Source organism: Conger conger, chromosome 3, assembly GCF_963514075.1.
Source record: "Conger conger chromosome 3, fConCon1.1, whole genome shotgun sequence".
NCBI classification, from domain to species: Eukaryota; Metazoa; Chordata; class Actinopteri; order Anguilliformes; family Congridae; genus Conger; species Conger conger.
This window is the reverse complement of record NC_083762.1, coordinates 80,801,775-80,816,774: the sequence shown is the minus strand read 5'-3', so window position 1 is coordinate 80,816,774 and position 15,000 is coordinate 80,801,775. Positions and strand designations below refer to the sequence as shown.

The window sequence follows — 15,000 nt, the reverse complement described above, 5'->3', positions numbered from 1 at the left end:
ACTTACAAGCGTGTGCACTAAAGTACTAAACTTCCCTCTCCCCCTCCCCCTCCCCCACAGGACCTGAAGAAGGCGGGGCTTCTGATCTTCGCCAACAAGCAGGACGTGCGTGGCTGCATGAGCGTGGCGGAGATCTCCCAGAGCCTGCAGCTCACCTCCGTCAAGGACCACCAGTGGCACATCCAGGCCTGCTGCGCCCTCACGGGGGAGGGGTGAGCGGGGTCAGGGGTCACGGGGGAGGGGCGAGAGGGGTCAGGGGTCGGGGGGGGGGGGAGCAGGTTGAGAGGGGTCTGTTGTCCAGTACTTTATAGGGGGCTTAATGGCCCTGAATGAGTCCCTATGACTGCAGGGTCCTCCTTACATGACTGTTTTGACTAATTCGATTTCTGGGGCCTTTCTGAAATGGTCAGTGGTAATTATTGTGGGAGCGCACACAGAGGAGACATTCAGAAGAGGCTCACAGGACAGACAGGGCTTGGTTTGAGTCTGGAGAAAAACCTTTTGTTCCTTCAGATCTTCTGACCTGTGGGCTTTCATTCCAACCCTAATTTGACACATCCTATTCTACTAATTAGCGGCTTAAGAAGACCTTTTGTGCTGGAAGGTGTGTGCTGCGTTAGGGTTACAGTGAAAAGGAACAGGTCTGGGCGGCGCTGGTTTATTCTTAACTCCTCCTGGGGCCAGGCAGTGTCTGAATGAACTATGAACCCTGAGCAAACCTTGAACCCCTGTGACAATGACCCCCCACCAAGCTGACATAAGGCTACCGTCCACCCCCTTGACATTTGACCTGACCCCTGACCCCTGACCCCTGACCCCTGACCCCTGTCTGGTCTTCTTGCAGGCTGTGTCAGGGCCTGGAGTGGATGATGTCACGGCTGCGAGTCAGATGACCTCCGACCCCCGGATGGAATGGGACCCCTCAGTTTGGGCGTATTCTCGTCAGGACGACCTGCCGGGCGACGCTGCGGAGGAGGGGGTGGGGGGGGGACTGCGGCGGGACTCCTGATTGGTTTATTTATTACAGACTGCGAACTGAGAACAAAAAAACGAAAACGAAAACGAAACGTCTTTCTCTCCAGGACTGCCCCCAAGAAAAGCAACTTTTTGTGTTCTGGCCGCGGGGAGGGCGGCCAGAACTCTGGGCCCGGGGCGGACTCTGATCCCGGCGCCGTCGTGCGGTATTCCTGCCGGGCCGGAGCTGCTCCCGGTCCGCTGTACAGTATTTGCGTTACTCTGTGCCTGCATCCCAACCCCTCAGCCCCCGCGCTGAGGTGACTCACACACGAGCCAGCGCTCCTGTAAGGTTCAATCAAATAAAGTCTTTTTATCTGTTACGGCCGTGCGTGTGTGTGTGCGTGTGTGTTCTTCTGTAACGTTCGTCCGTAACACTGTACAATAAGGTTACACGAATTTACATGAATTGGCTAATGTATAAATACTCGTGTAACTAATTGATGAATTAGTACTTAACATTAATGACTGAAAAGCTTTTACTTGATTTACATCGATTAAGCATGACATCAATTTGTTCATGCTAACGGCCACATTAATGCCAGTTGGTGTAGGATTGTTGTGCAGTGTGACCCGTTTGTCTGTGCGGGTAAGTATGATCTCTGCTGCTTGCGTAGGGATTAGTCTGTGAGCGTGCTCTGTTCTTAAGCAAATGGAATGTGTTATTACTATTATTGAGCTTTATTTATAAAGGGTAGGTTGACTGAGCACACGTGCTCATTAGCAGCAACGCCCTGTTAATGCCCCCGGTAGCCTTAGCTGTGTGCTAGCACTGTGGCATGGCACCTGATTTCAGTATATGAGAATGGAGAATGTAAATGGAGCAGATGTGTTGAATGGAATGAAAATGCGACATTTCTCACCTATTCCAGACTGCACCTGCTCTGCTCTTTGTATTTTTTGCCACAGAAACGCGAATCTTTGAAGTCGATCTCAACTGGTTTCAATGACATTCGAAATGTGACTTGCAACGGAGTCGGACTGCGAGTTTGAAAGTCTTTTCCTGTCTTTTGTAAAACTTTTTCTCCGAGAATTCTGGCAACTCGATCTAGGCCACGGATTGTGTCGGTGTAAAGGATATGTTTGTTTTTGGGTATTATTTTGCGCCCATGTGCGTGTCCTCATGTGCTTCATGATGCTTTTAACCAAACTGGATATACCAGTTGGTCACCCAAATGCTGTCGTCTACTTTGGAGAGAGTGAAATTAGGCCTTAGCCGTCTCGCAGATCTCGTTACCACTAATTGCCCGATTTATTATTTGGCTCGGTGCCCGTCTCCCCTGTAAACCGGGCCTGAGCAGACTGCAGTAAGACGGTAAGGGCAGCGCGGTTGGCAGATTAGCAGCAGGGATCTGCGCCGTGGATCTTTTTGGGTGGGAAGGCCAAAACGCAGAGACTGCTGGATCACGGCTGTGACTGAGATAAAAAAACTGGTGTGTGTGGTGATTTTGGATGAGAGACGGGGAAGGTGAACTTCTATTCAGCCGATCTCGTTTCTTGCTTAGAAGGGAATAAATGAATGAATGAAAGAAAGAATGAACAAGTAGATTAATGGAAACTTGAGACGCGTGTTTGTGGTCACTGAAAGGATTATGGGTTGTAATGTCGGCTTTAGTTGGTAGTATATATCCTTTGTTGCGTACATTACAGAAGTTCTAATTATTATCTTTTTAAATACCTTGTTTCACTTTGTTAAATGTACTTGCATTAGTTAGTTCCTTTAATGTTTACACGCAAATTCTTTTGTATTTTTTTTTTAACTTAAATTATGCTGACGTATCAAATGACAACGCAGCATATTCCTATTTAGTGCAAAATTTTTATTTGACACAGAAATGCTTGACATTTGTACATAGTTCAAATGTATTTATTTTCTTTCTGCTGTCAGACATAAATAATATTCCCCTCTGTGACTTGATAACAATGTACAAATGTCATTTAATTATCTCTGCTAATCAAATGCATCTTCCTGATTGGGGAAAAAAAAAAACATAACTTGCTTACAAAGACCATGATAACCTAAGGCTGGTTTCACAGACACAGGCTGTTATTCTTAGACTAAATTCAGTTTTTAATGATTTAGTCCAGTACTAAGCTTAACCCGTGTCTGTGAAACTTCCCCATAAAGTCTGATTAAGAGACTAACCCTAAATCTGTGAGCGCTGCCAATGTGTCGCACACGTCCCAGAAAGTCCCATTTTGGCTCCTGGCTCAGCAGTTTCTGACAGGCGGTGGTGTTTTGTGCGACTGTGTGGGTAACCGTCGTGTCCCGGCGCTGGATGGCACCGCTCCAGGGTGCTGTTGTGGTCCTTCCCGTTCGGCGTGCGGCTGCATTTAGAAGTGAACTCAGCCGTTTTTACAAGCCCCGCTGGTTCCAGGGACGGTGGAAATCATGACGGTGCCGTCAACACAACTGAGCCGATCGGCTCCCCTGATCGTCCGGTCAGCGTTATATTCTCCCTGTGACTAATTATCACGGGGTTCAAACGCCGATGCCAAGGGTGATGGTCTCCTGCTGTTATACCTCAGCTGAAGTTCTCCCTCTCCACTAATTAACATCGTCTCTGTTCCCATCGTTTGCTGTGATCATTTACATTACATTACATTACATTATTGGCATTTTGACAGACGCTCTTATCCAGAGCGACGTACAGTTGATTAGACGAAGCAGGAGACAATCCTCCCCTGGAGCAATGTAGGGTTAAGGGCCTTGCTCAAGGGCCCAACGGCTGTGCGGATCTTATTGTGGCTACACCGGGATTAGAACCACCAACCTTGCATGTCCCAGTCCTGTACCTTAACCACTACGCTACAGGCCGCCCCTACATACTGTGCTGAAAGTTCATTCTTTTTGTACTGCTGCATATTCAGTGAATTAATTAACATTCATTTTGGGATGAAGACTGTAGCATAGTGGTTAAGGTACAGGACTGGGACACACAAGGTCTGTGGTTCAAGTCCCGGTGTAACCACAATACGATCCATACAGCTGTTGGGCCCTTGAGCAAGGCCCTTAACCCTGCATTGCTCCAGGGGAGGATTGTCTCCTGCTTAGTCTAATCAACTGTACATCGCTCTGGATAAGAGCGTCTGCCAAATGCCAATAATGTAATGTAAAAGACTGCTGAGCTCTCGTGGAGCTCAGCTCCTAGCTGTTGTATGACACACACACTCACAAGTACACAATTACATACATTCACTCACTTGCCTTTTTATGCTTTATTAGGTACGGCCATATAGTGCTGGGTTGGACCCCATTTGCCTCGAGAGCGGCCTGAATTCTTTCCAGCATCGATTGAATAAGGTGCTGGAAACATTTCTTAGTGATTTTGGTCCAAGCTGGATCAGGAGCAGTTCCTGCGCATTTTTCCACCACAAATACCTCCCTCCCGTTCCGCCTCACCCCGATGCCGCTCTATTGGACTGAGGTGTGGGGGTCGTGGCAGCCATCAGAGTAAACTGACGTCACGGTCGCGGTCATGTTCCTGGAACCAGCTGGAGATGGTGTGTGCTTTGTGACATGGAACATTCTCCTGCTGGAAGTTTCCGTTTGAAAAAGGGCTACATTAGTGGCCGTGAAGGCATGCATGTGATCGGCAGCATTTTTTTACCTATGCTGTGTCATTGGAATGATGCCAAAAAAAGGCAGTCCACACACCACCATCACCATCGGCCTGCACCGTGGCTCCTGGCAGGGTGGATCCATGGATTCATACTGTGTATGCCAAATTCTGACCCTGCCATCTGCATGTCCCAGAAGAAACCAAGGTCTATCAGACCAGGCAAGATCATCCAACCGTTAAAGCATCCACTTTTGTTGATCACATGCCCATGTAGACTGTGGCCAGGAAGGCATCCACATGGTCAGCAACAGTTCTTAGCCCTGGTCTAAAATCCCGCTATAACCAGCCTGAAATACCAGCTACCAGCTGTTTCAAAACCTAGCTTGAGCTCTGGTCAAACCATGTTGAGTATGGAGCTGGTTTTCTTTCAGTAGGGATGTTTATGCCATGCTGTTTATGCCAAATTCTGTCCCAGCAGAAACCATGATTCGTCAGACCAGGCAATCTTCCAACCTTGACTCATACCCTTTTGTTGATCACATGCCCATGTGCATGTTTACACAGTTGTATATTAAGGTTTTGTTGAATGTCAAAGTGAAAAGAGCTTGACAACCTCTTCTTGGTACTTGAACATGACGTATTTCTGCACTTTTTAATCCCCAGTTAATATTTATTTGGTGAATCTAACAGTTTCAGTAAATATGAAAGTTTGCAACAACCACATTGGCTTTTTTAGGCATTCCTCTATCCCCTGGTTCACCAGGGGCCTGTGTCTCAAAGCAAGATTACTGAGTTAGCTGGATAAGAGCACAGAGAAAAACCCAGAACAGCTCTTTTTACTTCAGTCCATTTTCCAAATTTGTGAGGGCTCTGGGTTTTACTCCAAACCATAAAACAGCGGTGGGCATCCCTCGCCCAGGAGTGCCACTGACATTTCTGTTTTCTGTTCCATCTGTGATTGATTGCAAATGTCTGACGGATGTTTAATTAAAAGTCTGAGGCTGAATATTCTGAATGAGGAAACGCTGAGTGCCTCCAGCACATGGTCTCACGCATTCATTAACACTGATTAATTGCAACTAATTAAAAGGATGATGTGGTCACAGGTTTTGTTGGAGCAAAAACCAGGGCCGTCTCTACCACTCTACTTGTGCCATAAAACAACAAAAAACAGCTGATGTCTCAGTGACCTTGTTTCTGAGCTTGTGGGAAAGACATTCCCATCCCAGACATTCCCGAACCGGGGCGATTATCCTGCTGCATTCAGGAGAGGCACTTAGCGAGCGAGGGGGGAGGGGGGGGGGGGCGGCACGTGTGCCTGTCAATCAGCTCAGTGGCCCCTCCCCCCTCCGGTGGAGAGAAAGAGGTGACGCGTCAGAACCACAACACAGAGCAGCCCATCAGAACCACAACACAGAGCAGCCCATCAGAACCACAACACAGGGCAGCCCATCAGAACCACAACACAGGGCAGCCCATCAGAACCACAACACAGGGCAGCCCATCAGAACCACAACATGGGCCAGCCCATCAGAACCACAACACAGGGCAGCCCATCAGAACCACAGCACAGGCCAGCCCATCAGAACCACAACACAGGCCAGCCCATCAGAACCACAACACAGGGCAGCCCATCAGAACCACAACACGGCCAGCCCATCAGAACCACAACACAGGGAAGCCCATCAGAACCACAACAGGGGCCAGCCCATCAGAACCACAACACAGGCCAGCCCATCAGAACCCGTCACCCGAGCGGGAGGGGGGGTGAGAAGGAGATGCCGTCGCCGACGTCCTGTGTCTCCACAGCTTCTGATTTCACGGGGAGTAAATCCCCGGGGAACGAGGTGTCTCCTGACACCGCCACACGCCACACGCCACTGCCATCATCCAGGAGAGTAGTCACTGATGTATTTTTACCGCACTCTCTCAGAAATAAAAGTACAAAAAGTACACAAAAATGGTTAAGATACTGCGGCAGTAGAACCCTGTAGGTACAAAAAAAAACATACCCCTAGCCAGCAATATATAATTAAAACATGTTTTGCTTGGGAAATGTTACTCATTTGTCCCCAAGAGAACATTCCGTTCAGGGTACATTTGGGAAATGTGATCATCCGTGAAGATCAAAAATATTTCAACTTCTTTGTCATGTCACCCAACTGTTTTCATTTGCACGGTAATGGACCACTCACTGTGAAGCTATGCCGTCTTGCTTTTCACTGGTCAGCAGAACTGGTCCATGAACCCATGCCCTGGCCGCCTGCGAGCTGTGACTGAGTGAAACGGGAACATTGTTCACTGGAGAAATCCCCTCATCCTTGGACGGACTTAGCGATTGATTCAGACAGTTGTCTTGATGCAAAAACACGAACGCCGCAGAGAGAATTGGGTGACATTTGAAGATTGGCAATGCTTACAGTGCTTGACTCATAAGGCGATTACATTTTTAGGAATCTTACAAATCTTCCACAAATTTCCATACCATCTGAGTCTTGTATCTGGAGGACTTTTTAAAAACATTAAACAGTTTAAAATACATTGTAAGATTTACACTATGGGTTACCGCAGACCTCTTGGTAACCCAAGAGGAAGTGCAATACCAGCCTGAGTTTAAGGTCACGACTAGATGACCTCTGGAGGTTCCACAGCTGGGGTATCCCAGTCCTAGTGTTGATACCCCCCTCCCCCCCCCCCCCCCATCTTCTGCCTGTTCCTCATACACCAACTCACTGTGGCCCGTTTTGAATCCTGCTAACACCCCCCCCCCCCCGCCACCCCCCCAGTCATTTCTCTTAATATTCGTTTCTCTATGGATTTGATGAACAGGTGGTTGGTTCAAAGGGGAATCACAATGTATATTTAGGTTCTGAAACCTGAGCGAGGGGTCCTCCGATTGGCCGGTTGGACCACATGATAATTGGGGATTGGATGCTGTTGTGCGCTGAAAGTGCATTACTCCTCAGGAGGGAAGAGTGGGGGAGGCTCTTGCAGCTTTGGGAAACTATTTTTCCGTCAGATATCTGGTAAGAAAATGGCTTTGTTTCTCCTGCGCTCCTCTTGCATGGCTGGGGTTTTGGACGTTCTCTCTAAAGGACTGGGTTTGGGTCACCTGGGCCAGGTATAGAGGCCCATCCAGGCACCATCAGCGGCTGCTGTTCTCAGTAGGACTTCCGAGTCGCTAAGTGGCGACTCCTTGACCTAAAGTTCACTGGAGAGTCGCAGGTTTCTGGTCTTCTTTCCTGCAGGAAGGTCTAATTAAGGTCTTAATTGTGTAGCCGGCCTTAATTGGACACTGTAATTGGTTGGGAGTTCAACTGATGGTGAATGGCGAGCTGTGGTCTTAAAGGTGTCTCTAAGACACCCCCGGAGTCCAGACTATGGATCTCAGAGGCCGAGAATGAAGACTCAGGCTATCCTTGGATCATTACACTAATCAATCTGGGCTCCGCTGAGTCTTCATAACGAGCCCCCAGAACGTGACATTTTTCCACTTGATTTGTTTTCTCTCCTCCCTCTGTGTGTTTTTTGTGATTCGTGACTTTTTTGTTTTTTAATGGGAAACCATCGGAGAGCGGCACAGACACAGGGAGGTGGCAGCGCCCGGCTCTATATATAACCCTCACCCTCAGAAGGCATTGTGGCTCATCTGGCTAAACAAAGCCGCCCAATGGGGGGGTTGGGCATTGGCTTTCAGGGGCGCATAGCTGGAGCTCCAGGCTGCAGCTGTCCGCCCCTCCAGCCAGGACCCTTTGTCCCCCAGGGCATCTTGGGTGTCCGTGCCTCAGCTGCGCAGAGGCCTACAGAAGCCGCCGCCGTCGCACGCTTTTAAGTCGCGTTACGCGGACACGCCCTTCCCCGTTTAGATTTTATTTGGGTTTAATTTCCCCAGAATTGTGACGGTTGGTCTTTGTCTCAGGTTCGAGGGGCCGAGGGAACGCAATAAGTGGAATATCAGTGTTGGGACTCTGGTGAATGGGACACGAGAGGACTTCTTGCTGTGAGCCTGTGGGGATAACCGCGGTGGGCGTTTTCGTGTAAACGGTACGTGTGTCCTCCCGACGTTTTTACCGGAGTTTGTAACTGTCGATAACTGTCTTAACTGCCGCGCTGCATTTTCTGTTGACCTTGCCCCCTGAAGGCCCCCCCTATGTGGGATGCCTCCCGAATTCTCGCCCTTGAACTGTTGGTGAAGAACAGTGACAAAATGACAGCGAATCAGTCCACAGCAACTGCCAGAACGTGGCTGTCAAACGTACACTGCGGAAAACAAAAAAGTTCATTTAAAAGTATTTTAGTCTTATTCTTCTTAACGATCTATTACTCCTGGGCCAAATAAAACAAATGTATTGGCAATGAGGTGAGACAGTTTGACTCATTTTAAGATTTGTTAATTTGGTAAGAAAATTTCACTTGACACGCAAACAGTGACTTAAAATAAGCTGATATGTTCTACTTGAGTGAAAAAACAAGCATTTAAGTCTCACTACAAGACAGAGGAGCAGCATAACCCTTTATTCTTAAAGTCCGTGCCCCTGCTTTATGCAGAAGTGATTGGATAATGACATTAATGCTCATGAGAACTGTGTAAGCGTGTATGAGATGTGTCATAATGGGGGATACAGGTGGAAGTGTTTTGTCCCCGTTTAGATCTGCACAGTGATGGAGTCTGAGGGAGAGTATGAAGAGTTTGAGGAAGAGTATGAGGAAGAGTTCGAGGAGTATGAGGAAGAGTATGTCACGACAGAGGTAAGCTTTGGTTCTGTCCGAACCATATGTGAGGGTGATCAGCTCGTCACGCGACTGGGACGCACGACACATTATAAATGTAATTTACTGTCAATGGCTGCGGAACTGGTGAGCTTCATCATTCAAAGAATGTTGCCTAGAATTTTCTATTTTCTTTGCTGAGGTTGTTATAGCCCTCAGGCAGGCACACACACACACACACACACACACACACATACACACGCACACACACACACACACACACATACACCTGCAAGCTGCTAATCTTACACAATAAAACATCTGCCAGGGGCATCTAACAGAGTGCTCTGTGTAAGAACAATAGCACTGCTCTATAGTATTGATTCAGCCATTGACGTGCACACATAGGGTAACACATATTGTTTGACGTACTGAAGATCCGATGGGCGTACTGTATGCTTTATAAAATGTCCTATATGTATTATACATGCCAATATCATATCATGTGTTTTTTTCGTTCGTGTGTTATGTCTTATACTGTCATGAAAAATTGAATTTATACTTTACATCTGAATGAAAGCAACCATTGTTAAAGATAGCATTTTCCCACTGGAGGAAAATCTATATTAACAATGGGATTGTTTTCCATTCAGAATGGTGGGTGCATCTAGACTGCTGGCAAGCTTCATCCAGAACTATCCTTACTGGGGTTACCATCCACTTTAAAAATTCACAAATCACAACAAACAATCAGCATTCCTTAAAGATAATATCCCATATAGCTGTATACATCTCAGAGCACCGATTGGGCAACATCACTTGCAGGTGTACCTTATTGTTTCTAATGATCAGAAGTGCTGTTATTAGTATGCGTGCTGTTGTTGTTCATTTATGCAAAAACAGCATTAATAAACAGTTACGACTACAATAGTCACTGCCCCAGTGCTGACAGTTCTTTCTCAAGCCTCCCAGCAGTCTTTCTCCAGATGTACATCAGACATTCATTAATTTCCAACTGAGAATATGTGTCTGATTGTTCAGCAGAAGAGTGAAAGCAGAAGGCTAATAGTTTAATCTCTCATTTCCTGGTGAAATTGGATTAAACGTCAGCCTTGTATTTGTCATTTTGGTCATTGATTTCATTATTCATCAGAAGTTTTTTTTGATGAGGAGGTGGATATTAGAGAAAATCTCGTTGACACCTTTAGCTGAAGAAAACATATTAGCCAAGTTTGACACCTTTTGCATGAAAAATCTAACATCTAAAGATTCTATCCTGAATTTGGATTTCCTTTCAATTTCAATTTTATATTAAAATTTTTTGGGAAATATTAAAAAATATTTCAAAATTAGGGAAATCTATTCTCAAAGTCAATACGCTCTGGTTTCACTATCTCTTTCAGCTACACTTTTAAATATGTAATTATGATTTTGAGGCATTTGCCTGAACTTAAGTGGCTTCTCTCTTTGAATGTGAAATGGCGGAGAAAACAAGTGCGTATATTCTTATCCACAGTGCAAGGGGTTTGGCATCAATAGTCACAAGAAATATCAACACATTAGTAATATTACTGGTTAAGCGAGTGGTGGATATTCCGGGTACGTAAAGTATTTCTATGGTATATGTCATCCTGTATCAGTCGATGATGGATGTTCTTTGTTTTCATAGGCTCTAGGCTCAGCTCATTATTTCTATGGAAATAAGACGAGAATCCCAGCTGTACTCTATGGGAGCACAGGAGGCTGAAGCTGAATGCAGTATGTAGATATAGATACCTATGGTAGAAATGGATATCTATGGGAGATTCACAGGAGGACCAGGCAGAAAGTGCCCATCTTACAGTGTATCATACGCTCAGCCTCATGGGAAGGGGGGTTAATGCGGTCAGCAAGAAAAACCCAACCCAAGCAGATTCTATTCCCATTAGCTGCTGGCTAAAGGGCAAAATAAACCCTGTCTGTGGATCTGTGTGTGTGTCCCACTACTGCCCTGTAGATTCAAACAGAGAAGCCACTTAGACCCAGCCAACTGTAATTTCGATTTGTGCAGTGTTTTCCAGCTCTGGTTGCATATCGATAGAGAGGTTTGTAAGTATTTGGACAGTGACACCATTTTAAAGGACTGCACTGTAATTCCTACAGCGCTAACGCAACGTGGATGTACCATATATGCCATGACAGTCTGCAGTTTAATTTGAGGGTCTTTACACATTTGCATCCATATAGGAACTACAGCCCTTGTGACGGCCAGTCTGTGTCACTGTCCAAATACTTACGGACATCACTATATATACAGTTAGCAGAAGCATCTGGAGTCGCGCTTGGTGTTGAACTGGCGGAAGACGGCCCGCATGATGCTCCAGAATGTGTTTCAGGAGCCTCTCCTGAGTCCCAAGGTTTGACTGAAGAGCGTTAAAATAGCGCATGACTCACAATCCTATCTCTGAGAGTTTAGAAAGTCAGAACAGTCACAAACTACTGTCGGGTGAAATAAATCTTTATACACTAATAATAATAATAATAATAATAATAATCTTTTTTGTTCAGTCGTCTGAAGTCTAAATGAACACATAGCTTCTAAAGGTTAATCTACTAATATCGAGCAGCTAGCTGTTTATCTATTTGGCCGACATGTATTTTAGGGATGGTGTGGATTCTGAGCAATAGCTTCTATGTCCCTCAGGGACAATAACTTTAGCAACGAGCGAGAATAGCCCTGAGGTCAGCTAGCATCGAAATATTCTCGCACACGGTCATGAGGCTCTGTCAGTCAACCGCAAAGAGGCCAGGCCAATTTTAGACCCATTTCCCTACCGCCAATTTGCTTGAGCGATTGTGTTTTCTAACAATCGTATCACACACACCCGCGCTGTGTTGTCATATTCCCAGGAATTACATTTTCAGCAACGTATTCGTTAAGGTGTGTGTGCAGTCGTGTAATGTCAGCCGGAGATTAGATTAGTTATCTTTTCGGTAAGGCTTTATTTTATAGCCTGTCAATCACTGTGTACTTACTGGGTAAGTACACAGCTCCTTGTGTAATTACTCGGTAAGTACATTGATTTCAGTGGTAAATACTAGCAAACAAACCCAATAAGTACCATACTAAGAACTATATAAATATGACATCTTGTTTCATAGTACTTACCTCTGAAATCAGAATAGTTACCTAGTAAGTACCCGGTAATTACCTAGTAAGTACTATGTAATTAACAGGGTGTAAAATGAAGCATTACATTACCTTTTATTTAAAAAGTATTCACATACACTACACTAATACAATATCACAGCATGGTGAGGGATATGTTCTCTCTGTATGATCTTGTAGAGCTGGTCACACAGGTGGATAAAGAGCGCTGTTCTGCGTATAAGTTCTGTTTGCATACCAGAGCTGGAAAAGGCCGTCACACAGTACATTGTGTTCCCTATGCCTCCCAGCTGCGAGTCGTCTTTTTCAAACAGTGGAGTTTTTTTTATAGTTATTGTAGTATGTTGTGGGAAACAGTGGAGTTTCTATATGTATTGTAGTATGTTGTGGAGAGGTCGGAGACGTCGTCGACGGTCACAGGGCCGCAAATAACGCGTGTGCACGAGGTGCACGAAGTTCGGCAAGTGCCCCAAATACAGGAGGTTCGGGAGGTGCGGGAGGTACAAGAAGTGCAGCAAGTTCCGCAAACACAGCAGATACAGGAGGTACAGCAGACACAGCAGGTCGTCTCTGAGGCGCCTCGGGTCAGAGAGGTAAACGGCCGCTTCGGGGAGGAACGGGCGGCGAAGCTTAGTGCGTAGCTGTGCTGCAGCCGATGAGCTTGCATGCGATGGGGGTTATTCCATAACTCTAGGGCCAACACTCGAGGGCATTTCGCAGGGAGGGAAAAGAAAACCAACAAAAAAAACAACAAAAACAACCTACGTCATCATTCCAAGTGTGCGCACGTGGATTATTAAACAAACTCGGTTGTTTAACAATTCACCAATTTCTTTTTTTTACTCACAATTCACAGAGTTTCACTCATTCTCGAGGCACACAGATGGGATGAAATAACCCTCATGCTGTATATTGTGGGAACGTTTCTCATAAAAATAAGCCTGACAAACGTGCTAATGTTGCTTTTTTTAAAAGTGCGCCCTGCATTGCTGCCTGTCTACCTGTGTTTCTGTTCTGGCTCTGCTAGGGATGAACCTGCATGTGGTCTGGGTGTAGGCATGATGGTTAATGCACTGAGCATGATGGGTAATGTACTAAGCATGATGGGTAATGCACTAGGCATGAAGGGTAATGCACTAAGCATGATGGGTAATGCACTAGGGATGATGGGTAATGCACTAGGCATGATGGGTAATGTGCTAGAGATGACACAGTCATGATGTCACCTCACTTCCTGAAAAGAAGAGGGAGGAGCTCCGGGCTCCACCAATCGCAGAGTACATCGGTAACAATGCCAACAGTGATTGGTGGAAACCTTCCCCGCTACTTTCAAGTATCCAATCACGGTACTCCAAACATTATTCTGTTGGCTGTTACCAGAGTACTTGGTTACTGGCACAGTTAGGCTTTGTTCGAAACTGCATACTAGCATACTACTCGTACTAAATTTCAGGCTGTGTTTCATGGAACTGTAGAATGAGTAATATACGGTTTTGAACACACACAGCCTTACACTCTGTTCGATGTTTTTTTTTTTTACAAGTAAAGTGATGTCAGTGCCATCTTATTCGTATACTGTTATCCCTGTGGTGCTATCCCAGGCTAGTGTTATCCCAGTGTTATCCCAGGCTAGTGGTCCATGCACTTGATCCCTGGTTGGACCACAGCCGGTAACAGTTTTACTGTCTGCCCCACACTGTTTATCGAATGAAGCTTTCCGCCCCTGAACAAGGCAATCTAAGCGACCAATACCAGACCAGTACTGCTGCTAAACTCCTCCCCTTTAATGCTAAATGCACGGTTTCTGCCGTGCTGAATTAATACGTCATTAACGCTGTTAGCACCATGGCATTTGTTGATTTGCATTCAATAACCTTTTTCCCCATTCGCGGATTATGATCTGGTGGAGGTAGGTAAAACGCGATGATATCAATGTTGTTTTGATAACACAATTACACTGTACTGGTGTCCTCCTCTCTCTGTAAGTATTTATTGCATTTTGGTCCTGCTGTTTTCTGTGTGAATGAGTGAATACATTTTAATGCATTTTATTATTTGTACAGTATATATATTCTGTATGTATATTCTGTATTAACACTTGTAATTGTTGGTATTGGTATTGATATTTTGCCAAGTATACAGTATATGTTACCTGTGATTGTCAGGTATAATCATAATTTAGTAATGGTAATTCAAACAGCTTGTTTTTGATCACAGTAAAGTGTCCAGTGTGCACTCAGAGTATATATGAGTCCAGTTGAGACTGTACTCTGTTAGATGTAATTTAACGCTGAATATTGAAAATTATAGTTTGGTTATTCCGGCCATTCCTTAGTGCCTGTGTCCTGGGACGGGTTTTCCTGTTCCCATCCTAATCACGGATTCTTCGTTCCCAGCATTCCCGACGATTTTCCGAAGATGTGGCGGGACACGGGCCGGTGCGGAGGGTCCGGAAGAAGGTGAAGGTGGACACCTCCAAGTTCATGACCCCGTACCTGGCCCACAGTCACAAGATGCAGAACCTGTTCAGCAACGTGAGAGCACCGTCTCATACCGCCATCCCCT

At 45.8% G+C, this 15,000-nt stretch overlaps 2 protein-coding genes across 2 annotated transcripts in view; both read left to right on the top strand.

Annotated features, from left to right (window-relative positions):
• Positions 1–1,337, top strand: part of arl5a (ADP-ribosylation factor-like 5A) — a 13,273-nt gene extending 11,936 nt beyond the window's left edge. Inside the window, exons 5-6 of the mRNA XM_061237011.1 lie at positions 61–212; positions 845–1,337. Of these exons, the coding sequence (XP_061092995.1) occupies positions 61–212; positions 845–893 (201 nt within the window). The 3' untranslated portion in view covers positions 894–1,337. The remainder of the gene's footprint in view (positions 1–60; positions 213–844) is intronic.
• Positions 1,338–9,239: 7,902 nt separating this feature from the next.
• The window catches only part of neb (nebulin), an 88,845-nt gene continuing 83,084 nt past the window's right edge, over positions 9,240–15,000 (top strand). The window contains 3 exon segments of the mRNA XM_061234153.1: positions 9,240–9,326; positions 12,816–12,980; positions 14,832–14,969. Coding sequence (XP_061090137.1) covers positions 9,240–9,326; positions 12,816–12,980; positions 14,832–14,969 — 390 coding nt within the window.